We start from the raw sequence: 26,424 nt of genomic DNA on the forward strand, positions 1-26,424 counted from the left end.
GCACTTGGTTTTCTGCTGGGATGCCAGGTAAACATGTCAGATTCCGGCAAAGAACCCTTTGGAGAAGTTTGGAATGCACCGAGCACGAGACTGCCGTGGAGAGGTGGAGAGCACAGATGGTTGTGGACTGCCCTCTAGTGGAGAAACATAACCAGTGCACATATTGTATGCGTGCAGGAAGATATACAATGTTTATGCTCTATCACCATTTGTTGTCATTTATTAATACTGTGGCTTAATTTTCTTTATCTTATATACAACCGTCACACACTACAAATGACTGAGCACAATATCCAGTTAATATGGAATACAAGCTCAGGGACAAAATCAATTATGATGCATACACAATAAACAACTTCAATGACAATGACATTTACCAGGAGTACTAATTTACGATCCTTTAAAATTGTCCTTAAATTGTCCCTAGTAATGAACTCTGACAATGTAAAGGTCTTCTGTACATTATTCCAGGAAGAGGGGGCAGTTTATTTTAAAAAAAAAAGTGCCATGTTCTGTCCTATTTCTGGGGAAAAACATCTGTAAAATATTGTGAGAGCAAAAGCCATATTGATTTTGGTTTTTAAACATGTATGTACACAGACAAGAACAACAAGCCCATCTTACTTTGCTCGACGCAGATGTTTTTCTTTTTGTAGTATTAGTATGAGTTTCTGTGCAGTTAACTACAGTTTTGCCTTTTGTCAGTAGATCCGATGAGGCAGCATGGAACCTAATAAAAAGGCCTTCAAGAGTAATGCAGTTTGGCCCATTTGACAAGATTCTATATCGTTTTTATGGTCAACAATTCCCATGGAAGGACCAAATACAAAACAAAGAGATCCTATAAACTATAACCTGTGTAAGCAAAGCCTGATATAGCCTATCGCTGTGTCATGGACCAGACCTCCATCAGTGTCTTAATACAGGAATCAGTGTTCCTCAATCACATGTTCCTTCATTACCATGAGCCCACATACAACCTGCTGCTGTTAATACTCACTAGCACACCATATGTATATGGATATGTATTAAGGCTGATAATAGACTAACACAGGGACGTTAAAACATTACCACAATGACCAGCCTTTTTTAAAATATTAAATTTGTCAAGATTTATGTAAATACTAGAAATGAATGGGCTTAGGGGATGAATGCCACAGACAGAGCTGGGATATTAGCACACCAACAATGTTAATAAGTAAAATATAGTCATAGCCTTATCCCTTCACATTCTGCATTAGGGGAAATCAAAAACAGAAAACGCTTCTTTAAATAAAAATTACTTTATTTTTTAAAATAAATGCATTTTTTACAGTCAAACAGAACAGCAGGACATGCACTGCCGCTCCTGATGCTGGAGGCAAACAAAAACAACATCAGAGAAAATAAAAACAGACTAGGCTTCTCTTTCCTCTGTTCACTTTTGCTGATTTGTCTCAAACTCCAGGGTCTAAACAATATGGGTCTCCTTCATATGGACATTATTAAATGGCACACTTCAGTTGTGACAAAACCAGACAAATAAGTGAAGTGTTTTAAAAAAGGCGCTAAGCAAATCAAATTTGCAGCACATTAAGTTATCACTGTCAGTCATAAAGAATGAGCTAAAAACACATCTCGGGGCCACAAATGGCGATCCGCGAGTGGCAGAAGAGAAAGAAGAAAATCAATAAAATGAAGCAGAAATGCAAGAAAAAAGAGCACATTGAGAAGGCATACATATCTGTATTTTAAAAAAAATTATAATATGTACTCGACAAATATCTTAATCAAACCTGGAGTTTGAGACTAGTGTTATCTTCATATATATTCATATATATCTTCATCTGAAAACTCAGTAAGACCACAACATAGGCAGGCACAATTCTGAATACTAACATGTTGACAGATGGCTTCCCCCCTCTTACCCAAAAAGCAGAAAAAAAAAACTGTACAATTCTATAAAACGTTTGTGTTTTTACATTAGTTACAAAAAATAATACTTCATTTACTGATCCTTCATACTGAGGACAGGAGAAAAAATTCATTCTTCAAACTCAGTGACCTTATGCTGGTGTGTAATGATAAAAACTATAATAATAATAATACTATATGGTGTGAGAAACAGAATGGCAATTCAGTAAAAAGGTGGAACAAAGGAGTAATGAGCCCTCCTGTTATGTAGTCTACATGCACTTGAGCAATGAGATGTCAGGGGTTTTTAAATCTCTGGATGCAATTTCTAACATGCTGTTGAGATTTAGCAACTCATAGCGGTGGTCGGAACAGCAGTCATAAACAGACATATTTGGCAAAATATTAATGCACTTTGGCACATCATTTTTGAATGTGCACGTCCAGGTCACGCCTTCCCCTTCAGAGGGGGACTGCCTTCAGGTTACATCTTCAAATATTTTTAAAAACAGGTTCTTTAAAACTTCTTTTTAAGAAACTTGAATTAATGACCTTGCTAAGATGAACATTTTTGCAGAGAGGACATTTACATCAGCTGGAAAATATTCTCAAACCCACAGGACACTCATCCCAGTGCATGGAACTGTAGTGTTTTCAGACACGCTTACAATTAGCAGTCTGTTAAATACGAAACAAACCTCAGGCTCTCACATGTCACACCTGTCAGCTAATACAATGAGATTTCAATAGAGAGACTCGACACAGCGGAGACTCGGGACAAGCTCTGAAACAAAGACAACAGACATCAAAAGCAAAAAGGAAATTTAACAACAGCTTATTCATAAACAGGACTGTATACTGTAGAAGTGCTTACATGTGACTTCAAAGAGATCAAACCCTTCATAGAGTGGACAGGATGGACATGTAGTGCTGCGATCGGTGGCCACTGCTTTTACAGACACCCTTCTGATTGGACTCTCTGATGAAGTCCGTCTTTTAGGATAAATAATTTGATATAACGGTAGGCATCTGTGGCACCACGACTACAATGTGATTATTTAATGACAGTTTGATGTGAGCTCTTTTAGTCCAGTTATAGAAGAGTGGGAAAAAAAGACAGTAAGAGAAAGAGAGAAGAGAGAGAGAGAGAGAGAGAGAGAGAGTGAAAAAAAGAGATTCTTTGGGATTAAATCTGGTGTTTGATTGGGTTTAAAGGGCTGTCATGGACGTAAGTTGATGGCCGTCAGTCCAGGAGGAGAGGAGGCAGGTGGTCGTATGGAAAACAGAGAAGCTTCCTGGTACAGGGTTTGCTTCTGCTCAACCACAGGGGTTCAAAAGTTCATGTGGACTGCATTCATATTAGTGTTGTAACAAATGACTTTGTCAGCATTAATGCAAAAATAAACAAAAAAATCAACAACTATAACAATAAAAACGGTGTCAGCCATGGCAATAGTAGTGCTGTTCTGGACTCTTCAGCACAGCTCCAAACAATTAAAAGGACTGAGAAATAGAATAAAATAAACCCCATATGCTGTGGTTCCACCCTCCACCCCCACCCCTAGCCACTCCCCTCCTGGCCCCTGACCTACAATCGTTGACCCCTGTCTGGTTCGGGGCAGCTCAGACCCAGCCGCTGGTCAGCTTATAGAACATCTCCTCGTCTAGAGACTCGTTCTGGTCCTTGGCACGAGTGGACAGGAAGATGTAGCCGCCGATGAACTCATGGACCACCTTACAATCAACCTCGGCACAGATAAAAGACAGACTGGGCTCGTCTGCAAATTCCACCGTCACCTGAGCACACAGAGCGAGGCACGGTCAGTCATGGTTCAATGAAACCCAGTGAAATGCAATTGTGTTTCTTGGTGATGTACTGCGGACTGTTTGATGTATATTACTGATGCCCATTGATTCCATGAACTACTTCAGATAATGTACAGAGAACAGGTGCAAGATAAGACAGTCAGTCTATATCGTAACCAGGCCAGGTATCCATAATAAGAAATATGTATACACTCAAACACCAACTGTTCTTTGAGATGAATGTTTTTTCCTTATACCTCCATCAAGAAATTGTTTCTTTTGAATAAAGTTAAATCAAATGACTTCCCAGTGAAATGGACGGATTGCTAGTGCTGCAGATTCAAACCACCGACTGTACAGCTCTAGGCAGCTTTGAGATGCTTTTAGCTCATTGCTTTTAGTGCTACAATCAACTAAGGCTGCTAATGATAACCAATTAATCAGCTCATTTTATAGATTATTCAATTGATGGTTTGGTCTGTGAAATGTCTGTTTGAGAAATTCCCCTCACAATCTCTGAATTATTCAGCGTCTTCCTCTGTTCGACCAACAGTCCAAAGCCAAAACTATTCAATTTACTATCTGAGAAGACCAGCAAATACTTACATCTGCCTACAAAAGTATAAAAACCGATGCAGCAGAACCAGAAATATATCATCGCTTTTATTCCCGATTCTTCTTCCTCTTCAAAACCTTCCTACATTACATTAAAATGGTCATATTCAGTGGGTTTCCTACCATCTTGATCTCCCAGTTGACGTTCCACTGTTTCATGTTGCTGAAGCGCCAGGTCTTGATAGCGTCTCCAGTGCTGGCATCCATCCGGATCAAACGGTTGTAAGTGATGCCGATCAGCTCCTCCCGCTTTCCACCCTGGAACCTGCAGAGAAGAAGAAGAAGAAGAAGAGAATCCACTGTGAAATGAAAGTGTGTGGATCAAATGACGGTATGAGTGACTGCCGGCCCATAAAACAGAGAGAGCCGGTGACGGAGATATAGGTATAGACATCACCAATTTATTGAATCCCCCCCCCCAACTGTGACTAAACTTACTTGGCAAGGAAATGAGTGATTCCAAACTCAGGCAGAGACTGCCACGCCTGGATGAAGCGCATCTTAGCCTCGATGAGACTCATCTGGGCCACATTCTGGTGGGCTTCAAGGATCCGGGCTGAAATCTGACAAATACACACACATGACTTTTCACGACAAACACTAACACACTCCCAACTGTAAACAAATGCATCCTGTCACCACACTGTAACCACCCGATGCACCCACAATTACACACACACACACACACACACACACACACACACACACACACACACACACACACACACACACACACACACACACACACACACACACACACACACACACACACACACACACACACAGACACACACAGACACACACACACCCAATGCGTAAACAAGCTGTGGCTAACTCCATAAAGCCATCAGCACACACACTGTCAGCCAATAACCAGAGAGCTGTCACAGTGAAAGTCTATTTCACACAGCACAGACAAACAAATCGAAACCTATGAGACCCCTAGGAGCCAGACTACAGTTAATGAGGCAAGGGAAGCTTCCAATTTGTGTGAGTGTGCATGCACGCACGTGTGTGTTCCCCTACCGACCCTAAATCCTTTGTTTACCAAAATGTTATTAGCTAATTCAACTGTAAGAGCAGTGTGACATCCAGAGTGACCCACTGTCTAAGATGAGCATACTCTTTGTATAATTACTTCTGACCATTTTCTAAAGCATGTTAAAGAGTTATGAATGTGCTTCTCCTACCCTTTGGGTCACCGCTGGTTTTAGTTTATGTGGTTTAGTATGAAAATGACCTAATAGAGACTTTTTCTGACATTTTCTGATATAAGTAATCCATCACAGTGAACTTTATCTTTCCAACCCCCCTACAGATTAATACTGTATTCTTGAACTACAAATCTACTAAAAATCTAATTTGAAGGCAAGGCAGTTATAAACCACGTTTCATACACAAAGGTACATTCAAGCTGCTGATTTGCTGCTAATTAGAAAACAAAAGCAAATATGGGTGTCAGGAATTAATCAATGAGGCTGATAGTTTCTTTGCAGTTTGGAAGCAATTTAGGGCTTGCCACAGCTTCTTGTAAGCACTTAAAAGCATCAGCACAAAAATGATTCAGCAGTCCCTGTTCACCTGCGTAACAATAAAATGCCTTCAAAAATAAAATTTGCTTTAGTGTGATGGACTACTTTGAGCAAGTTTCTAGTCTCTGCTTTTCATATTATACAGACAGAAAAGCAAAACACATACAAAAACACATTAAAGCTGCTTTCAATCTATAAACATGTGGTTTGCTGAATGAAAATGGTTGGCATCAATGTTAAGTATATGGAACTTGTGTTAAATGGGCTAAAACATGCAGAAACACCTGCATGGTCAATTTATTTTAATGTAGTGTTGCAGGTTTCTTTCCCAACGTTAAGGTAAAGAAACATACATAACACAGATGCCCAAATGTTGTATCATTTGCATGTCTTATAGCACCCTGAAAACATTAGAGCTAATGACACATAACAAACATAAACGAACAAGAAGGATTTGATCTATTCTACTGGGACGATCAGGCACCGTGACTATGATGTTATACAGCTGCACTACTGTTAGGTGAGGCGACTAGGACACACAAAGTGTTCAAGTTTATACATTCATGCACATACATATGTATCTAAGGCTTAAAGTCACCCAGTGGACACATAACTCAACTTACCAAGTCCCTGATATAGCCTGGCTGAAGATGAGAGGTTGGGATGGGAGAGGGAATGAAGGAGATGCATACAAGAAGAAAGAAAAGAAAGAAAGATTGGACAAAGAGAACAAGCAAGTGAGATCAATGTCGAGGGAGGAGAGATCCCAAACAACAAAGTAGGAGGCCATAATTGTAATAAAAGAAACAAAGTGGGGGAGAGGCACTGTGGAGTCTGGAGGGAGGGGGGTCATGCAGTGTTCAGCCACAAGAGGGAGAGAGGGTACAGCAGGAGTCAGACACTGTCATTTATAAGAGAAAAGAGGGAGGTTACACTACATTTGTGTGGTTTCAAATGAAGGAAGTGGGCACTGAAACTGTACACTTCAGGTCTAGATAGTGTCTGTTACAGGTTTTCACAAAGGGTTATTAAAATAATAACAGCTTCTCTGTAATTCCCTTTTCATCCACAAGATGGTGGTATATACCAAGTGGCCTCAAAGTCAGGGAGTGTCATATGTCCATCTGAGTTTATCATTGTGGATGTAATGTTTGCTTCCTCTTATGTAAAAGCATAGATTTAGCCAGAGACCACTATGGTTCAAGTAATCTAAAAATTCCTGTGTGTGTATCCGCTGGGAGCTGCAGCACGGAAGTCTCCTCTGACAGTCTCGCAACAGGAAGTCCAGTTTAAGAGAGATGGGGAGGGGTCGCAGCTGACTCAGAACAGGCTTTTCCCAGACAGTTTTCCCGCGCAGCATTCCCAGGCACGGCTCATTTCCTGATGCCCCACGCCCACTACACATGTGTGTGTGAATGTGTGGGTACATACACATACACATACACATACTGTACATAACGCCACTACTCTTTCATGTTGCGCCTAGGGATAGCCCCCTATCAGACTGGGATTGGGAGTGAGGCTGGAGCTGGACCAGAAAGAACCACAGCCCCACACTGACACACACCCTGCCAGGCTAATACTCCTCAAAAGTCTAAGTCCTGCCCCCTGTTCAAGCTAGCCTCTATTTCAGGCAATGAATTTATGCCACAGAAGGTTTTTTTCATTTGTCTTTCTAAAAAACAACTGTAACATGATACGAGAGTTTTCGGTCAATGTTCTTAATAAAATGGGTCAGTGGACTGTGACATCTGAGCAACTTGAGTTAGATTAAGATTATAAAAACAATTATCATCATTCAACAACTACACCTCCCCTGAGGTTTGGATAGCACACATGTGGTTTATGGGATATAAATGCTAGCAAAATAATTATTGTTTCATCTTGAATGAAATGATGAGCTGCTTAAATATCACCAACAGAGTATTTTAGTGCAGAACATGTTAAGAAAACCTCAGTATCTTATGTAAACTTTCCAGGAAAACCAATGAAAGAAAGCTTCTACGTCAAAGACTTAGATACATAGACACAGAGATTTAAACACTAGTGAAACAGAAGCTAACCAAGAAGCAGACCGGGAATTCTTATCTTTCAGACCAACACAATGACGTAGGTTAAACCAAGAGGATGACTGATATGAGTGGGTCAACCTGCGTTTGACCTGGCTTTGTGACTCTCTCTTTACTTCAACATGGATTGGTCACTCCTTGAGTTTAGAGCACAGGATTTTCTATAAGAGATATTTCAAGAGTTAATTTCATGTTACTGACCGCAACAATATTTAAGGGATTTCCTGGCTAATGAGAAAGAGAGAACTGAAACTTAATTTGGTGCTTCTGTAATTTTGGGCTGATTCTAATTTTTCTTCAGAAATACAGTTTCTGATCAGTGATGTCCAGAGCTGAACCTGTGACAGAAGTCTCAAATGAGGCACAAGTTCAGAACAACCACTTCATACGTATGTTTCCTGTGTTAAAGGAGAATCAAAGTGACGCAGAACAAGCCTGGTTTGTATTATGACCCACAAGAAGAACTTCATCCGCATACAGACTCAACCAGCCATGCTGACACACATTTACTGGACCTATATTGTTCTTTCTGTCCCACCCTATCTCTCTCTCTCCCTCTCTCTCTCTCCGTCCAGCATATTTCTGAATATGGCCGAGACCATTTCTGAGTCATCACTTACTGTACCAACACCCTTGTAAACATCCCTCAGACCCCCTAGCAACATTCTACTTTTTTACTACAACTTCAGCAATTGAGTGAGTAAACTATGGAGAGGCACCCCCCCCGCCACACCCACCCCCAACTAACACAGCTATGGCAGCCGTGTACTCAGCTGTTCCATTGTACACACACACTGGCCTGCAAATCTGCTGGGCACATTGTAGACTTCTCCAAGAAAGTTTGCAAGAAGGTTAATTCATTCTTAGTGCTTAAATATTACACCTGGTTATTAAGATGTTTGCTGATGATGTGCTACTGTCGCCCCAAAATGTTGTGTTTAGATAATTTCTTGCCAATGTTACATAATTAACTGAGCACCTACAGGTTAAGTGACAGAGATATCCACTCTCTTTGTCTACAAGCACAAAGGCCAAGAGCAGGAAAGGTATCCATTACAGTCTGACATAAGCAACTCTACTGTACGCATGCGGAGTGGTTTGGACGTCTGCTGTCCTGGTTTCCCCTCGGACAGAGGGGGGTGGGGAGAAGGAAAAGGGAAGAGGAGGAGAGTAAAGGAGGGGGAGTAGAGGGAGGCTACATTCCAATGCAAGACAAGCCTGATGCCAGGAGGCGCCCATCTGGGAAGCATCAGACCCTGCTCCATCTAACTCCACAATCGACTCATCAAACAAGTAAACACACTCTTACAAAATACACATTAGACCAGATAGTTACCGTGTTTATCCTCTCCCTTTGTTAACTACACTTTTTACCCTCCATGCCGCTGCAACTACAGCCTACAGTGCATTCAGGGGTTGTATGTTTAGGCTCGTATAGAAAGGCAGCTTTCACGGCTTACCTGCTTGTTCTTGTACTTCTTCAAATAGCGCGGGGACACCAGGCATTCTGGGTTGATATCGGTGGTGATTGGTTCAATGAACTGGGGGTCGGGGTTCATGTGTTGCATCTTGAGGAAGGACAGAATGTTCTGAACCTCCAGGTTGTATGAGCTGTCGGCCATGGTTTTGCCTTTGGAGGCTAAGCGACACGCAGCCATCCAATGGGCGTACTGTTTCTCCTGGAGAAGAAAGGCAAATTTAAAAACCTGTCAAAAGGACAAGAAATGATCATAAATGTATAAATAAATAATGCACTAAAACTTGAGTATTACCGTGTCACACCGAAGCCAGATCTCATTCATTCCATCAGCCACAGGGATTAGCAACTTGATGTTGAATTTCTGACCCGAGATGTTAACATCTGGAGTTACCTCACAACCTACACATGGAAGCCAAAGTGCAGAGCGGAACAAGAGGTCAAAGGTCATACCCAACACACTGCCACAAAATGACTTCCTTGCAGCAGTAAAAAACAGCATTAATACTCTTGCATGTACATGAAATTACATCTTTTGTGTGTTTGCACCTCTAAGATTCATTTGGTGAGCAGGTGTCCCATGTGCTTCCTCTTTACTCTTGTAACAGGAAATTGTGATATCCTTGAATGTGCACCAGTACTGCTTATAGCCCTTCAGTGTCAGTTTCTTGGGTCTGGAAAATATATAACAGACAGAGGGAGACGTATTAGACTTCAGATGGGAAAAACACCCATTTTCTTTATTAGTGGTCAAGAGGGAGAGCGGGGGAGGGGAGATCATAAGTGAGTACAAAGGACAGAAAAAGAAAAATAGGGAGAGCTTTTCAAGTGCAAAGTCAGCAAGGTGAAGAGAAAGGGAGCCAGTATTGGACGTGAACATTAATGGAAAACCATTAAAGAGGAAATGCCTCTTGATATCAGCCACCACCCCTCCCCCTTATCCCCCATGGTTTATACATTTTATGAGACAACCACCCCTGTGGCCACCTGCCTGTCAGCAAAGGCTTAAAGCCAAAAATGAATATGGTTAAAAATATGCTTGGTCCAACTGTAATCACTTTCAAAAGCTAAACTGAAGGCTCAGCCTGCAAATGTCCTTTGGCAAACAATGCAGCCTATTAAACTGATTCAAACCAGACAACAGCGCTCTTATTTAGCCAACAACTTTTATTTCTTCTGGTTATTATTTTTTCTGGTTCTTTGATAGACTCAGCATCTTTTGGACAAATCTTTGCACGCACTCATATGCAGCTGTTAGCACTTTGATAACAGTGTAAGTGCATGTGGTCGCTCTGAATGTGGACTTACTTGAAGACTTTGACATAGTCCGCTAGCTCAGGAATAGATGTGATGTCACCCTAGGAGGAAGGTAAAAACCCATTGTTAGTATAAACATGGAACATTTAAATATAAACCAATAAGAACATGATTAAACCTAATTAAAACAATGTCCTCGGGCTCAACATTGTACATTTTCAATGTCATTGCTCAGTAGAGTATGCTAAAAACAACACTTCTTTTGCAATATCTTAAAGCTGAGTTTCCTCTGATAAGCTGTATAAACTGTATAAATAAGTTCTTAAGGCAGGGCTGCTGTAATAATGGACACATAACCCAAGCATTGTTGGGTTTGTTTAAACGTCACATATCTCACACCCCCGGTCTTTTGTCAGATGCAGGACTCATAAATAACTGTGAAATTTTGCACTTCCAGTGAGATTCATTGTGATTTCCCCTCCCCTGGGTCAGTGTACAGTGTCTATGTAGGTTTCCGCTCGCGTTTAATACCACTGATGAAAGGAGACATCATCAGAATACAGTGGAGAAACAAAGGACCAAACACACTGCCAAGCAACTACAATTTGGAAAGTAAATTCACGTAATGATGGATGAAAAAAAACTTGGACAGAGCATGTAGTCCACAACCAAACAGTATTTCCTGTAGTGAACATGAAACTATGGCAATGTTGTCATACCAGTGTGTTGGACGTCTTCCCTCCCTCCAAAGTAATCTCCAGATCTGACAGGGCTGCATCCACCTCATCCACCTCCTTCTCACTGTTGTTCATGTGGTTGTCTGAAGACATGATCGACAGCTTGTTGATGTGGTACTGAGGAAAAGAAGAGATAGTTCCAGTTAGGCCCATTACTAATTCATTTAGAGTACTTTATTGTTCTGTGTAAATCAGGGTTTCCACATATTTTCTATTTTAAAGTGACATTAGACGTTTAATATGTGCACCTAAAGCCAGGCTCCGACTACAGGACTCTAAAAATCACGTTGCATCCTTCAAAAATTACAAAGATGTTCTTCTCTCTAATCTCAAACACATCCAACATACAAGATGGAAGAAGGAAGCAGATGTAAACAAAATGGAGACTGATGTGTTGCAACAACTCACTGAAGTAATATTTTGCAGTGAGAAAATGAGTCTGTATAAGAAAATGGTTCGGGAGACGCAGTCTAAATGGCCTATTATTTCGAAATAGCTGGATTTTAACTCTCAGTTTTAATATCTGTCAACAGTATTATGCTAGCTAACAATACTCCCTGAAGGGCTAAGATGTTTACCGTTTCTTGGAAACCGCATCAGCTTCTTCTGAACTAACTCTAGCTTGCAACATCTTTTGTTTTCTGTTAGACTTGTCTCGCTCATTGGCTACTGTGGTCCTGCATAGAAAATACTTACAGATGTAATCATCCAGATTTTAACTTAAATATTCTCTATTATTATATTTGAATTAAATATCAAACATGAATCGTGAATAAATTGTCCCAACCCTCCTGTAGTATGAGCTCGGCTTAAGACTTAAAAATACCCCAGTATGGTACATGACAATAGGTCTACAACTATAGGAAATATGTGGGACAAGTGACTGTATTGTTCTATAATTTCACTGAAACTCCAAACCTTTATATGGTCTAGAACTCATCAAATGAATCATCTTTATATTTCTCTACTTCTTAGTCCTACATATCAACCAGTTAATACAGAGAAATTTAAGAATGTTTGTCTCAATATCCACAGACACACATGTACAGTATGCACTCACACTATCACACCAGAGGTTTCTGTGGATAAGGTTTTAAAGTCTTATCCCCACAGCACTGTTAAAACCTATACTCTGCCCATTACAGAATGTTTCTGTCTACCATATTCGTTAAAGCCTTCCAGGTGAAAAACAACCAGTCCCAGAGATTGACTTAAAGTAAAGGAAGAGGAAGTTGGACATATACTTTTTGCAAGAAATTGTTAGCTGTTCCAACACCTTTGTCAACGGTTTTGATGATTTCTATAAAGTTCCCAGCCATGTGTGCTACTGGTGCATAAACCCTCCAACTTTGTCTTATAAAAGTGAATTGGTCTGTGATAATTGCCACAAATACTTTAAGATGTGTTGGCATTAATGTTAGCAAGTGTTGCCAAACAGTGAGTTTACCAGTGGTGAAACAAGGACTTTTATCTTTGAAAGAGATGAAGATGAGGAGACTAGTTAAGGATGAGAAGACTGGTGCTGATGATTCCCTGACAGAAGTAAGTGGTACAGTTTGAACAACATGTTCTCAGCACGTCTTTGAACTGTAACAGGCTCTGAAATATTTTTACTGGGAACATATGTAAATCAGGGCCAATAGGATAGGACGTTCTTGTAAAACTGGCAACACCAATTCATCAGGATGCAGCCATTACTGAAAACCTGACCGTGTTTCCCTGTTAGTGTGAGTCACAGACACTAAATACAACTTGTTGACAAATGGTATTTATAATGTCAACCCATCACCAACCCCCCACCAATATATGAATGAACAGCTGTCGAGAGAGTGAGAGATACAGAGAGTTTGAGAGAGATATGTGAGGCTTTAGCCAGCTAAGGTTACAGAATGTGGGACAAAGGGCTTGCTATGACACTTCATTCCTCTTCCTCTCTGTCTTTTAAAAACTGCAACACTGGGGGGGGGCGCTTGTTTCCTGTTTGTGTTTATGAGTGGCTGAGCCCATGTGTTTATCTGCCCAGGTCGGTCACTTTTCTGGACTCCTGATTATCTCATTTCTGTGTACTGCTGTGTAAAATGTCGAGGTCATAGCATGCAAACACAAGCCAGCAACATACTGGATGTGGACAATCATTGCTCTTTATTTAGAACCTGTGTATCCACTCTCACCAGTGAAATCTAAGCCAAAAACCCTGAGCTCATATTACCATACCATCAAACATAGTAGTAGCTACTAAAAGTGCTAACAGACAGGTAGTGACAGAGTAGCCGCCAGTCTAAACATCCAACTCAGATTAGCATCTCTCTCAGGAAGAGTAACAAGAAACTAGTTAAGTGTAATTATAACCGGTCTGATGAAACACACCTAACACCTCAGAGTGTAAGAGGGCTTTGAGAGGAATGTGAGCAGGTCTGTCAGACAGTATCTTGCTGGGGGTGGGTGGTCTGAGCTTAGGCACTGGGTCCTGTGGCCCAAGATGCTCTATAATTACCCCGGGGGTGAGGACAGGGTGGCGTCCTCGGGTCTTGGCACACACAGTTTATGAGGGTCAGAAATAGCAGGGGCACCACCCCAGACTACAGGGGGCTACCTGAGGGGGCTAAAGGGGCTCACATCTGTATATCACTTCCACCGCTCCCTATTTCTCTTCCTCTTGATCTTCCTTTAAGCTGAAAACTAATTTGTCTGATGCTGCCAGTGGCTCAAACGTTCAGGCCAGATCAGCTCTGTATGACAAGGTTTGCCAAAATTACTTAATTACTAAATTACTCAAATAAAGCTAATGGCCATGGTCCAGTATATGAACATGCTTGAAATCCCTTAATATTAAGAGATTGTAATGTTGGAAGAATATAATAAAGGGAATTTCAACAGGTTATTGTAGATCAACAAGAACATTTATGAAAATTGGAATGTAATATTTCCACATCACATTTTAATTTCTTTGTCTGATGACTCTCTTGGCCTGGTTTCCAGGCATTCAAAACCGCATATAGTAAAAGACTGAAGGGGTATTAATCGTAATCATTCAAGTTAATTGTAGTTAATTATTCATACAAGATTTAAAAAAAAAAAAGCCTAAGGGTTCTATGAACTATGAGTCAGAAATAAAGGGAATCGATTGATATGGAAGTATATTGAGAAGCCCAGTGGGATATGTGTGATAATGCCCTCATTAACTCATTCTGCACCAGTGTATAATAGCCAAGTTTTAGTATGCATGTTGCAGCAGAACTGGCAGCCATATGGCTCAGCTCTGGGCTGTAAGCCCATCCAATTCATTAGCTTGCGGTTGAAAAGGCAATGTGCCCATTGCCCAATGAAAAGAGGACTGCAGGCCTTAAAATTTCAGACCCTGACAAAACAATGCTGAAACAGGAAAATTGAGATCAGGCACAAACACAGACATACACAAAACACACACAACACACACAGTCTATTTACCTGCAGGGCAGCAAACATCATCATTTCCTCCTCCGTGCACTCAATTTCCTCCAGCAGGATGGCCCACTTGGACTGTTCATAGAGCTGGTTCACTCGGATTGCATCATACTATGGAGAGGTTTATCACAGAGGTTAACATGCATACAAACAAACAGCGAATAAACACAGACTCACACTCTCTGATATACAAGGGACACAACTAGATATGGGTGATACACTTGTTAGAATTTCTATGTGGTTAATGGCATTATGACTGTTGTCCAGTTACTTTTCATATACTCTACAAAAATACCTGAATCACACTATCTAACCTGCCAGTTTTACTATCTATGCTCGTTGTGCTCATTACACAGGTAAAATGATATGTTGCTTTCTGGTACATCAGGTCCTCAACAAATGTCCCCAGGGACTCCATTTGCAAGTTGAAACTGTACAGCTTTGTCTATGGCACGTACCTTTGGGTTGAGGTCAAAGAAACTGTGGTATTTGAACCTCAGCAGCAGCACCTCATTCTCCTTTACATCCTGCTCCATCAGAGACCTGGAGGAGTCCAACCACCTGTACACAAACAATGCATATAATTTCTTCTGAAACAATCTCTCTATGGCCTCTTGCAAGTATTTTGATTAGCTGCAGGGCCCTAAATATACTGCAATCCCACCACAGCCTTTCTGGCTATGAGCAGTTTAACTAAACCACCAAACCACTAAACAAAGTTCACCTCACCCCTGGTTGATTTTGGCTTTATCCAGAAGGGACTGGGGCTTGTATAGTTTGACCAGGATGTCTGGTGAGGAGATTGGCTGGCTGACAGCGAGAATGCTGGGATTGCCCTCAGAGAGTGGACTGTCCCCAAACCAGGCAGAGGTGGGTGACAGCGGGCTGCCGTCTCTGGAGTCATAGGTGGGGGTCATAGTCTTGCTGTACAAGCCTGGACTGGAGTAGATGCTCCCTGAAAACACACAGTCATCAGTTAGTCCCTTATAGTGCACTTTGGTCCAAAAAGAAAATTATCACATTAAATAAAGGAACAATATTACATACATATTTTATTTAATTGTTGTCTCACACAGACACTAATTTAATGAATACTCCCATTTCAAAGCAACAAGTGCACATTCACAAATACTGTAAATCAACAAAAACAGCATATGGGGGAAAAAAGGGTGAACACTTTTCAAAAAGCACACACACTTGCAGCCTAGCAAGGCCAGCTAGCGGTCAACAACACCATGTGACTACCAGCCCACACATGAGTGGCTTCAACAATGTCTTCCTGCCGATGGCTGGATGGATGTGGATCAGCATGCAGATGTTGCAGACCATGATCAGGATCACCCATTTACTCACAGTCAAAAAACCTGCAGGAATGCACTGCACACAGCAAACTACTGCACAAGTCGCCACAGAGAGGAGAGGGGGTGCGCAAAGATATGGGAGGAGGATGCATGGATTTGAACAAAAACGCAAGGTTTGAAAAAAAATAATAATAATCTGCCACTTAATTGTTCATCTAAATCTTCACTGAATAAGGGGTCTACATTATTTAAATGCTTATATATCTGTATATTTTGCTTTGCCTTTTCATTCATTCTTAAATAAGTCTGAGATTTGGTAGCAAACATACGCAAGCAACCAAAGTGAAGCTGTTTGCATTTCCTGTTGGCTGGCCTTGTGGGAGTATTTTTGGCCCCATACCCCTCCATTCCCTCTCTCCCTCTGTAGGGCCTAGGTCAAGAAGCAACACTGGCTAAACCACTAAATCCCTTCTGAAATCAGGAAGTGGGCTTGGTTTGTGTTTGTGAGTGTGCACGTGTGTGTTTGTGTTTGCGAGCTGAGGTCATGAGAACAGGGTGCAGGCTATGGCCACTCATCCCTTGTGGGGGAGGGTGTTATTCAGTGGTTCTTTCAAGGTTTTCCCCCTAATGCTGAGTTTATCAGGTCAGGGAGAGTACTCCCATCTCCCATAGGGTCTCTTGAGGAATCCCAAATATCTAGAGAGACCGTGTATAAGGTGAAAGCTAGCAGCCCATTAAAAACACAACCAGGCCTCCCTCCATCCTGTTTACAGACTCCCCAATACAGACGGAAAGACACAAAGAATGTTAACATGACTTGACTCCCTAATTCTCCTAAACTGGGGATTCATAGAAGGCTTAGATGGATGGAGCTGGACCACCATGTGCTGTTAAGACTAGAAGTAAACCATGAGAGGGTTGTCAATAAATGAAAGTCTCTTGTGCATTTGATTTTTACACAAAGCTCCTATGTGGGTGTGTATGTGGGATTATGGACCAGTAAGAATGTCTGGACTTCTATAAAAAAAAAAGGTATAGCAAAAACAACAAAAAAATCTAACAGTAATAATTTGAACATCTCCGTAACCACCACATTCAAGGGCTAAAAAGTGACAAGCTATCCTGCAAAACAGTCAGCAGGGACAGTGAGCAGGCCTGAAGTAGCTGTAAGGAAAAAAGTGAGCTTTGAGCTAATTTCTAATGAGAGGCAAAGCTTTTATCATGTGACCATCCGAATCAGCTGACTTCCTCTGGAGGGGCAGTCAGGTGACTGGGTTGCTAGTCTCAAAGGTTACAGATGTCATGTGACCTCAACACTCCAGCTGTGGAGGGGGGGTGGGGGGTGGAGGGTAAGGAGGAGGGTAAGCAGTGCTGAAGAGTAAAGGACAGAGGAAGAGGAAAGCTTACCTTTGACAGGTCCGATGTATATTATCTCAGAGGCTAGGATGAAAAGAGAAAGAGTAAGAGAAAAGAAAGACAGGAAAGAGGTGGAGGGAAGAAGTGGAATGGGAACAAACAACATCAAGTGGACAGATTTAAGATACTGAAAACTCGACAAGGACAGGAGGAAACAGAAGAGAGTAAGGACAAAAGTGGAGAAATACAAGAATGGGGAGATCCGTGGCATTTCCATTGGCACTGCCAACTGCTCGCCTCAGAGTGGATGATGACTCAGTTTACCCTCTTCGCAGAGGGAGATCACCCTGGAATGACTAGTGAGGTTCTGTCGTTTCCATCCACCCATTCATAGCCATCCAACACAGCATGACTGATTGAAAACCCAGGCAAGGCGTTGGTCAGCATAACCCAGCCCTGCATGTATAAACTGCAGCGCAAATATAAAGCTGGCTGTCTGAGGTATGTCATTCTCCACGCTGACAGGAAAGATAATTAGATACAACAGGCACGTCGAGATGCGGTGGGCCCAGAGGGACAAGGATGGACTGGCATCATGGCCAACATCAGTCTCATGTCATGACAACAGCTGAGGATTAGTAACACTGTTTTCCTGACAAAATGACCCATTCTGTGGGACACTTGACTTGTGCAGACAGACAGGGGACAAGGAGTTTCCAAAATGGTACATTTAGAGATTGAGGTTTTGGAAAAGGATTACAAGTCTTTAAGTAGAAATAATTGGTCATGTACTTCTTGTGTTCACCATCCACCCATGTCATCTGCTTCTGAGGTCAGTATGGACCTCACTGCACAGTATACATACTCTGTATTATATGTATCTCAGCTACTTTATGAAGAAAATATTTCTTATTATCAATATGTTTTACCAGCACTGTCAATTATAAATAAGCTATTAAAAAGGTGGTATGGCCCTTAAGGTAACTTTGGGTATTCTGGCAGAGAACCTGATTAGTGCTGCAAATTAAGACTATTTTCATTATCAATGAATCAGTTGATCTATAAAATATCAGAATTGTTATTAAAATATTCAGTTTGCTATCACAGAAGAAAAACAGGCAATATTCACATTTGAGAAGTTGGATTTCATACATCTTTGCCATTTCTTGCTTAAAAAATGACTGATAGACTGATTGATTAATAGACTCATCGCTGCATCTCTAAACATGATAAGAGTAATTCTGAAAGAATTTTCTTTACTTTGTAAAACCATGGTGAACTGCAGTAAGCCATGTTTTATTTACTCTCTATGGTGGTGTGGAGTGTACAGAAGCAGTTAGATACACAAGAGAAAGCTGTGCTTCTGACTGCAACGCTGCCTCTCTGCAAAGCCTTGTGATTCCTATCAGGAGACCTGAGCGAAGAGGTCAGCCCTTCTTCACAAGGAACGGAATAACGCCTTCCAACTTGGCCATGAAGTATAGTCTGTACCATGTGATCTGATAGGGAGGACATAGGAAGTGTGTGTATGTGTGTGTGTGTGTGTGTGTGTGTGTGTGTGTATGCACTTACACACACAACAGAGATACACAGGGACAGTGGTGACAGTAAACAGATTCTGCACATTCCTGGTAAAACTGTTTCTCTGCACCCACTGAAAACAAAATGTATCGTAATGCAGCACAATCCCTGAAATGTAATGATGCAACTTTGGGTGTGATCATCATCATGTGCTCATGAAAATGGAAAGCTGCTGCTTTTTGCATATTCCATGACTGATTTTATTTCAATATATGGTAAAATACTGTACACACATATGCTTCTGGTAGTTTCAGCAGTTAGTTTTTCTTGACTGCGGGAATTGTGAACGTTCACCAAGCTCACAATGATTGTTCAGCCCTCTTCCACTTAAATGAGAGTGTATATGTGGATGCTGAGCTGAGTCTAAGGAGCCAGGGGACTGACCAGAGGCCGGGCAGAACAGACTCAAACCACACAAAGAGTCCCATTCACCCTGTCTCATAGTGTTAGCAGTTTTGCTTAATGCTAACTCTGTGACAGCAGCACAGGCTGTTTTGTTCTGCTCCTCCCTGCTCACATGGTTGTAACTCTCCCATCCCTGGTGAAGGAGGGAGGAGGGCCAATATAACTGCAGTCGTGTAGCCTGGTTTGGGTCTAAAATGGCAGCGTGACCAACTATGTGTGGAATCCCAACCATTCTTCGTCCTCCCTGCCAAGGAATCGAGAGCCGGGGCTGCAGATCCCATGCAGGCCTCAAACTCACACATTCATATTTGGTCACTAGAAGCAGGGTGCAGCTATCTGAAGTTATCCTAGTGGGTTTCTGAACCACAAGCGCAATCAGACACAAAAAAGAATGGAAGACACTCCATAGTAGACAGTGAAACCTGTTATTCAACCTGCTGCTTGAGGGAAACAAGATTATTACTTTTCACAATGAAATACAAAAATAAAACCCAATGCTCCATAATTACTTCAAAAGTAGATCTTGAACCTAAAAAAAACTGAATGCACAGACGGATCCTCGTGTGAAGAGAAAAACGTACACGTGTTTTTTTTTTTTTTTCAAGAAAGATTATTATTGCTTCCTGTCAACTGATTATAATTGTTTTTTAATTTTTTTTTTGAGCAAACACTGTCACAAGTGTTCTGGAGGTGCAAGTGCTTCTTCTATATTTAGGAGTTACTATGATTAGCTCACCTGATCCAGGGGTTAACAGCGGACCCTCCAGCTCCAGATCATCCTCCTCTGCCTCCTCCAACTTTTTCTTCTTCTTCTTGGGATCACGGGGCTTACGCAGTAGAGATAGCTCCTCTGGGTGGCGAATATCTGAAGGGAGAGGGAGCAAGACAGTAAATTTGATGCCACATAAACATAAGCTTGCCTCACAACAAGTCAGTAAGTCACTAAAAACAAAGTAATTTTTGTTGTTTCAACTACAGGCTTCAAATAAACCACACAGCCTCTTGCAAAGCACACAGACAATGGGTAGAACCTGTACCTGTATGTAGGTGAATACAGTGACATTAAGGCAACTCAAACTTAAAAAAAGTTAAGAAAGGGGGATGAGGAGTAAGAGAAAGCAAAGGGACAAAGGAGATGGGTAAAAATTGTAGACAGCTGTGCACATGAGGGGTGGAAAATTTAAAATCCCTTTTCTCAGGGCCCCAACAAATCTTGCTTTAACTGTAATCCCCAACTGAGACAGGGGAGACACAACCTCTATCTCCTTCTTACCCTCCGTCCTCCAACTTTTCCTCTCACACACACACACACACATAAAAAACAGTATTCAGTTGCTGTTGGCGAGTAATAGGACAGCAGAGCTTCTACAAAAACACCAAAAAGTAATCCTTGAAGATACTGAGGTACTATCTTGCTGTGTGCAAGTTCCCAATCAGACAGTAAGACACCACACCGAGTATAATGACTAAAACAGAGCAGCCTCTCTCCCCTCTTTTCCCTCCCCTCAGGCTTGGAGGCCAGGGAACCATCATTCAGCACTGCAATGATGTTTTAAGATCGGATGGTTCTGATGCAGTAGTGAGACAGCCAGAATGTGTCAGGAGTAGAATAGATGGTGCTAGTTTAGAAGCATGCACATCTGGATCCTCAGCTGGATATAGTTTTCTCAAAATTCCATATAAATTAATTCGATATTTTTTAGAGCCTCATTTTATTATTTTTTCTTAGTTTTTGTTTTTTTTGTGCAGGACTGCTGTAAAAATCTCTCTTCTCATATCGACTGAAAAAAATCTGTCTTAATTTTTTAAAGATGAAGGATTGGAAAGGTGTTGCGGACTGATTGAAGAGGTTGCAGAGGGTGTTGAGGAAAGCACGAGCAGAAGGGGAGAGAGAACGTCTTGGCTTGGTAAGTAAGCTTGTTTGGTTTGTGTAACTAAAGCAAAAGCATTCCAGAAGTTTTAAGAACTACCAGATGCGAGCTAACCCCCCCCCCTCTCTCTCTCTCCCTCTCTCTCTCTCCCCCTCTCCCTCCCTGCCTCCCTCGTTCTCGCTCTGCTGCAGCGGGGAAGCACAATCCCTGTGCCCTTATACAGCCATGTGAGTTGCAGGCGTGCTGCCGAGATTTAGCCCCACAGAGTTGTGCGAGGAGGCCAATACACACAGTTAAGTGTGCATCAAACTGTGTGTACTTGGTAAGACCCTCTCGTGAGGCACTGCAGAGCCATGTGGCATTTTACTACGATGTCACTTTCAGTGTTCATGCTGATATATTTTCACTAAGGAATTTATCTATAAGCAGGAACTGTTCTGAGATGCATAGATCTAAAGTGTGGCTCAAAAGCAAAAGATTTTGGCAATAAAACCATTGCTCAGTGTGGTAAAAATCTATTTTCTGGGACATGTTGCCATTGGGATCCATTATCAGCTCCTGTAAAAGGAATATTTTAGGCCCCTCTATTGAACCATTATGCCTGAGTGGCTGGAAAACAAGAGAAGTTGGAAACTGGGTGTGCGGGAAAATAAATGGACAGCTACGTGTTTTTCATCACTCCCATGAAGGCAGTGGAGGTGAATTAGATATGATGGCGATTTCAGGTCTGCTAAAGTATGAATACTATCAAAAAACAGAGATCAAGATGACCAAATCAGGCTACAGAGAAAACACACACAAAAAAAAAAAACACTCCCCTAGAATTTTTTCAGACCGGCAGGCAAGACAGGTCAATTTCTGCTGACATAGTTGAGTGTTGAATTGTATGTTTATAGTGATAATTTAAGAATCATGATCTAGTGGGAAAGACTGCTCCTGCACTCACCACATACTTGTGGCCAGTCGAGAAAAGGAGGAGGAAGGGTGAGTGATGGTTAGACTGCTGGTTGATTTCCATTAGAAGAAATGACACCTTAGACAATAAGAGCCCAATCCTCCAAGCTGCAGACATGTGGCAGTAACCAGGCCTGGAGCCAGAGGAGAGAGGTTGACCGAGAGCCAGCTGGGCTTGCAAGAACTACTCCTTGGAACACATGATTCACTGCAGTGAGTAAGGCCAGCCGCAGAAGAATCACAAACACCGTCACAGTCTAATTTTACAGCACTAAAGTTTACCGTACAAACAGTTTAAGACCCTACATGGACGAAAAAAAAGAAAGGAGTGATATCACCTTCTGTTTCCCCCCTGCATACTTCTCAATGTTGTGAATAGGTTCTCATTGGGCTAAGGTACTCCTAATCTACATGGTGTTTTATGTAAGAATTTATCCAATGACAAGAACAGTAAAGTTAGATTTGTGGCATTTATAGAGTTAATTGAATGATGCTATGACTCACTACCATCTTACTCTAACTTTAAGGAAAAATTACATTAACTGACATCAGCAGCAAGGTAGGAGTGACAGAGGTCCTCTTCATCTATTAGACAGGAGGCTAAAAAGATGCTAAAAAAGGCCACTCAAAAAAGGATAATAATGCACTTTTTTAAATTTAGAGGCTGGAGGTGAAGCCAAACTGCACTACTCCTATGTTATGACAACAGTGGCCAGCACACCCGGGCCAGTCGAGCAGACCACAGGTCATGGGCCATAAATCTGCTGGACCAAAACGATGAAGCAACCTCTTTTAGATATGTGTTGGAACACATATCTAAAAGAGGTTTCTGGAAGACAAAACACTCTGACATTTCACTGCAATATGCTTTCTCAACTGTCAACGTCCTTCAAACTCATCCTCCTGTGCTCTTTATGTCCTGTGATACAGACATCCTCCATTTCTCAAGTAACTCGACCCATCGTAACGTTTTGGAGAAGTGCTGACGAATGCCACAAGTTAAAGTATTGTTGCTGCTTCTATTGTGTCTCAGTTTTCCCACACATGGTAGCAAAGGAGTGCTGACAAAAAAAAAAAACCCACAGCGCTTAAGTGGGGCAGCCTGACTCTTGTTACCCTGAAGTGGTGCTTTGCTGAGAAAAGCAGCCACATGTTTGTACCACCTCAGACTCCCAGGTCCACAGTCATGTGTTAGTCAGTTGTGAAGAATACGGTTTGTGTGCTGGTTCACAGGAAGAGTAAAACGGTCTCCTGTCAGAGGGAGGAGGTGTATGTGTGTGTTTAATGTGTTGGAAGTGAGTCCAGGTTGTCTAGACGGGACAAGCTCATGTCTGACTGTGACTCTTCACTTGACAAATGAAGCCTGAGGAACCATTTCAGTGCCATTCATTTTTTCCTGACTACTAACTACAAACAGCTTTTTAGAGCTGAAATGATTAGTCGATTAATTGATAAGGGGTCAAAAGTAACAATTTTGTAATCTATTTTGAAATATTGGGTTCAACCTTCTAAAATGTAAGGATTTGCTGCTTTTCTGTGCTTTATATAATTGCAAACTGAATATCTTTGGATTTTCAACTGTTGTTTGGATAAAAACAAGACATTTAAAAAGGTTTCAGCAAGTTTTCACAGGCATTTACTACTATTTTCTTACATCTATTGAAAAAACAATCAGTAGCTTAATTTCTACTTAAAATCATTTGTCGCAGTCCTACAACACATCTATACAGTTTCAGCTGGCACCAAAACACAATAAACACTTCAAACAGCACCAGGGTCACGAGAACAGATACTTCGATACCAAAATCCTGACAACCTAACAGCATTTGTTTTTAGACAGTACCCGAGGAAGTAATACTTCCGGACTCGCAGCATATACACCTACGAATACCGTAGACGGCTGTTAAATACCACAGGAATAAGATGAACAAGACATGTTGAAGATGGCAACAGGGGATTTACTAAAGAAACTTTGATGCACAGTACTCCGTCGTCAAAACTCTCCTCTGTGTCTCTGTCGCTGTGTGTGATCTGCGCAAAAGATGTACAGACGAGGAAAATAAACACTCAGCAGAATACAGTTCATTCAGCTAACTAAGATTGGCCGAGGCTGCACTGAAGTAACAAACTCTGCAAGACAATTTCAAAAAGGGAGAGAGAAACACCCTCTAGACAGCTACAAGACAAAAAAAAAGATTAGGGAGAGTTTGTTAGGCTAAGGAACAGCTTGTTACCGTGATTTACTTTTCTTAATGTGATGCAGAACTATTCACCTGTATAAATAAGGAAAATAAGTACTGGATCAGGACTCTGTATCAGATATTAAATAATGATAGGGGGGCAAAAAAAAAAACTTGACTGGGAGATTTTTACTGTAGTATCAAATTGGTATCGAGAATCATGGGAGTTCACTGTTATAGGTATCAACCTCTACATTTTGGGTATTGTGACCTCCCTAAACAATACACAAACTTGAGTTCTCAGAATTGTTGATAAGAGTTTAAAAATGTTATCTTGCAACAAAATGTGGAAAATCCCTAATGGCTCTGCTTCATCATCAAGTAAGCAGTGCAGTACAGGATGTAAAGGCTGCCAAATGGAATCAGAGGTCAAAACAGGAGTGAAACTGAGTGATTTTCATGTATTACAGTACATCAACCTTTTGCTGAGTCCTCTCAGTTCCCAGCCAGCCCAGATGGACTGCGTCTGTGTCAGGACACAGCTGCCATGGACATGGGAGAAGTACAGCGGTGATAATTGGTTTTATACTTTTAACTTGGGAGTCTTATGTTGATTCTGTATGCTTTTTCCACTGTGTGGGATGCTCACTGTCTGAGTTCGAGCTGTGCTAAAGAGACTGAAAAGCAGATAAAATATAAAGTGAGGTAAGAACCTTCTGTTTGTTAATAATACAAAATAACATTCATATCCGTCTTAAACTGTAGAGTGTAATAAGAAAAATAAACTATGATGGGGTTGGGGGAAAAAACTGCCAAATACTACACTACAGGACTGAACCCAAAACTTGTTTTGGAACAGGAAATAGCTTCTGTGTGACCAACTGACCGGACACAGCAGAGCAAAAAATACCCTCCAAATAAATTAGGATGAGAAAAAGAACTGGAGACAATTGAAAATCTCCACTGACTTTGTCTTATCTGTTTCTATGTTCCAATATTTCTGTCTCCCTCGGTTTTATGCTGTCTGGAGCGAAGGCCAGTTGGACAGGCCTCGTCTCTTCCTGTCCTCTCCTCTCGGATTCTCTATGCCATGCAGCTCACAGGGAGTCAGCAGAAAATATGCACAGGAAATTGTAAAATTCAAAGTTGCCCAGATAACAAAAACATGAAAAGCTTCCAGGCAAGACCAGCTGTAAGTCAGCTAAGTCGGCTGTCATACCCACAGTTACAGTTAAGAATCAACTGTCCTAATCATAGGTTCTGCTTTTTGCAAGTAGCAATGCGATACAAATACAAGGATGTCACATTGAGGGGCCCTTTCCAGCCACTGTACAAAATCTTGCAAAATCCTGGCACGCGCAATGTCAGCCAAAAGCAATTTGTTCTGAATTTCTGTGAAGCTGAAATAGATTTATTACAGAAGCAGCAGACACATTCCTAACTAGGCCTGGCCCAAGAGAACAGCCTACAGTCCTGTTTTTCCCCCGTGCTCCCTGCCTCTGCTTTCAAAAACAGCCCCTTTGTATATTTACACTAAATAAAATGTGCCATTTGTTCTCTTCATTTCATAGAACTTTTCTGCAGACCCTGTAACCTTCTTAAAAAGAATAATTAAAAAAGGGAAATTCCTGCCAAAGTAAAAACAAGGTTGAGTGCTACCTGTAGGCCAATATAAACAGGGGGAGCTGCCACTGGAGCCCCTGATCCGGTCTGCTGAACACAGTCCAGTGACAAAAACACGACAGGTGTGCCATGACCCTGCCTGGTGGAAGGATTTATATTGGTGGGGGTTCTCCAAACCTACAAACCCTACTGGAGACAGTGACTAAGAGGTAGGGGCAGGGGGCGAGGGCTGAGCCACGGAAAAGTGGGCGTTAGCAGGTTAGAGGTCACTCGGGTTCAGTGTGCGACCTCTGACACGTCTATCACAGGGGGTGCCAGTGATG

General features: G+C 41.5%; 1 protein-coding gene across 4 annotated transcripts in view; it reads right to left on the reverse strand.

The window, feature by feature from the left end:
- Positions 1-1,264: 1,264 nt before the first annotated feature.
- The window catches only part of fermt2 (FERM domain containing kindlin 2), a 40,838-nt gene continuing 15,678 nt past the window's right edge, over positions 1,265-26,424 (reverse strand). Inside the window, exons 4-17 of one of the 4 annotated variants that reach the window (XM_051387264.1) lie at positions 20,210-20,338; positions 17,539-17,571; positions 15,560-15,785; positions 15,289-15,391; positions 14,834-14,941; positions 11,369-11,503; positions 10,701-10,750; positions 9,942-10,066; positions 9,688-9,794; positions 9,376-9,594; positions 6,470-6,490; positions 4,753-4,877; positions 4,438-4,579; positions 1,265-3,690 (exon numbers count right to left, since the gene is read on the reverse strand). In XM_051387264.1, the coding sequence (XP_051243224.1) occupies positions 3,517-3,690; positions 4,438-4,579; positions 4,753-4,877; positions 6,470-6,490; positions 9,376-9,594; positions 9,688-9,794; positions 9,942-10,066; positions 10,701-10,750; positions 11,369-11,503; positions 14,834-14,941; positions 15,289-15,391; positions 15,560-15,785; positions 17,539-17,571; positions 20,210-20,338 (1,697 nt within the window). In that variant the 3' untranslated portion in view covers positions 1,265-3,516. The remainder of the gene's footprint in view (positions 3,691-4,437; positions 4,580-4,752; positions 4,878-6,469; positions 6,491-9,375; positions 9,595-9,687; positions 9,795-9,941; positions 10,067-10,700; positions 10,751-11,368; positions 11,504-14,833; positions 14,942-15,288; positions 15,392-15,559; positions 15,786-17,538; positions 17,572-20,209; positions 20,339-26,424) is intronic. The other 3 variants (XM_051387281.1, XM_051387273.1, XM_051387289.1) reach the window with 3 other exon arrangements.

This window comes from Dicentrarchus labrax, unplaced genomic scaffold, assembly GCF_905237075.1.
Source record: "Dicentrarchus labrax unplaced genomic scaffold, dlabrax2021, whole genome shotgun sequence".
NCBI lineage: Eukaryota > Metazoa > Chordata > Actinopteri > Moronidae > Dicentrarchus > Dicentrarchus labrax.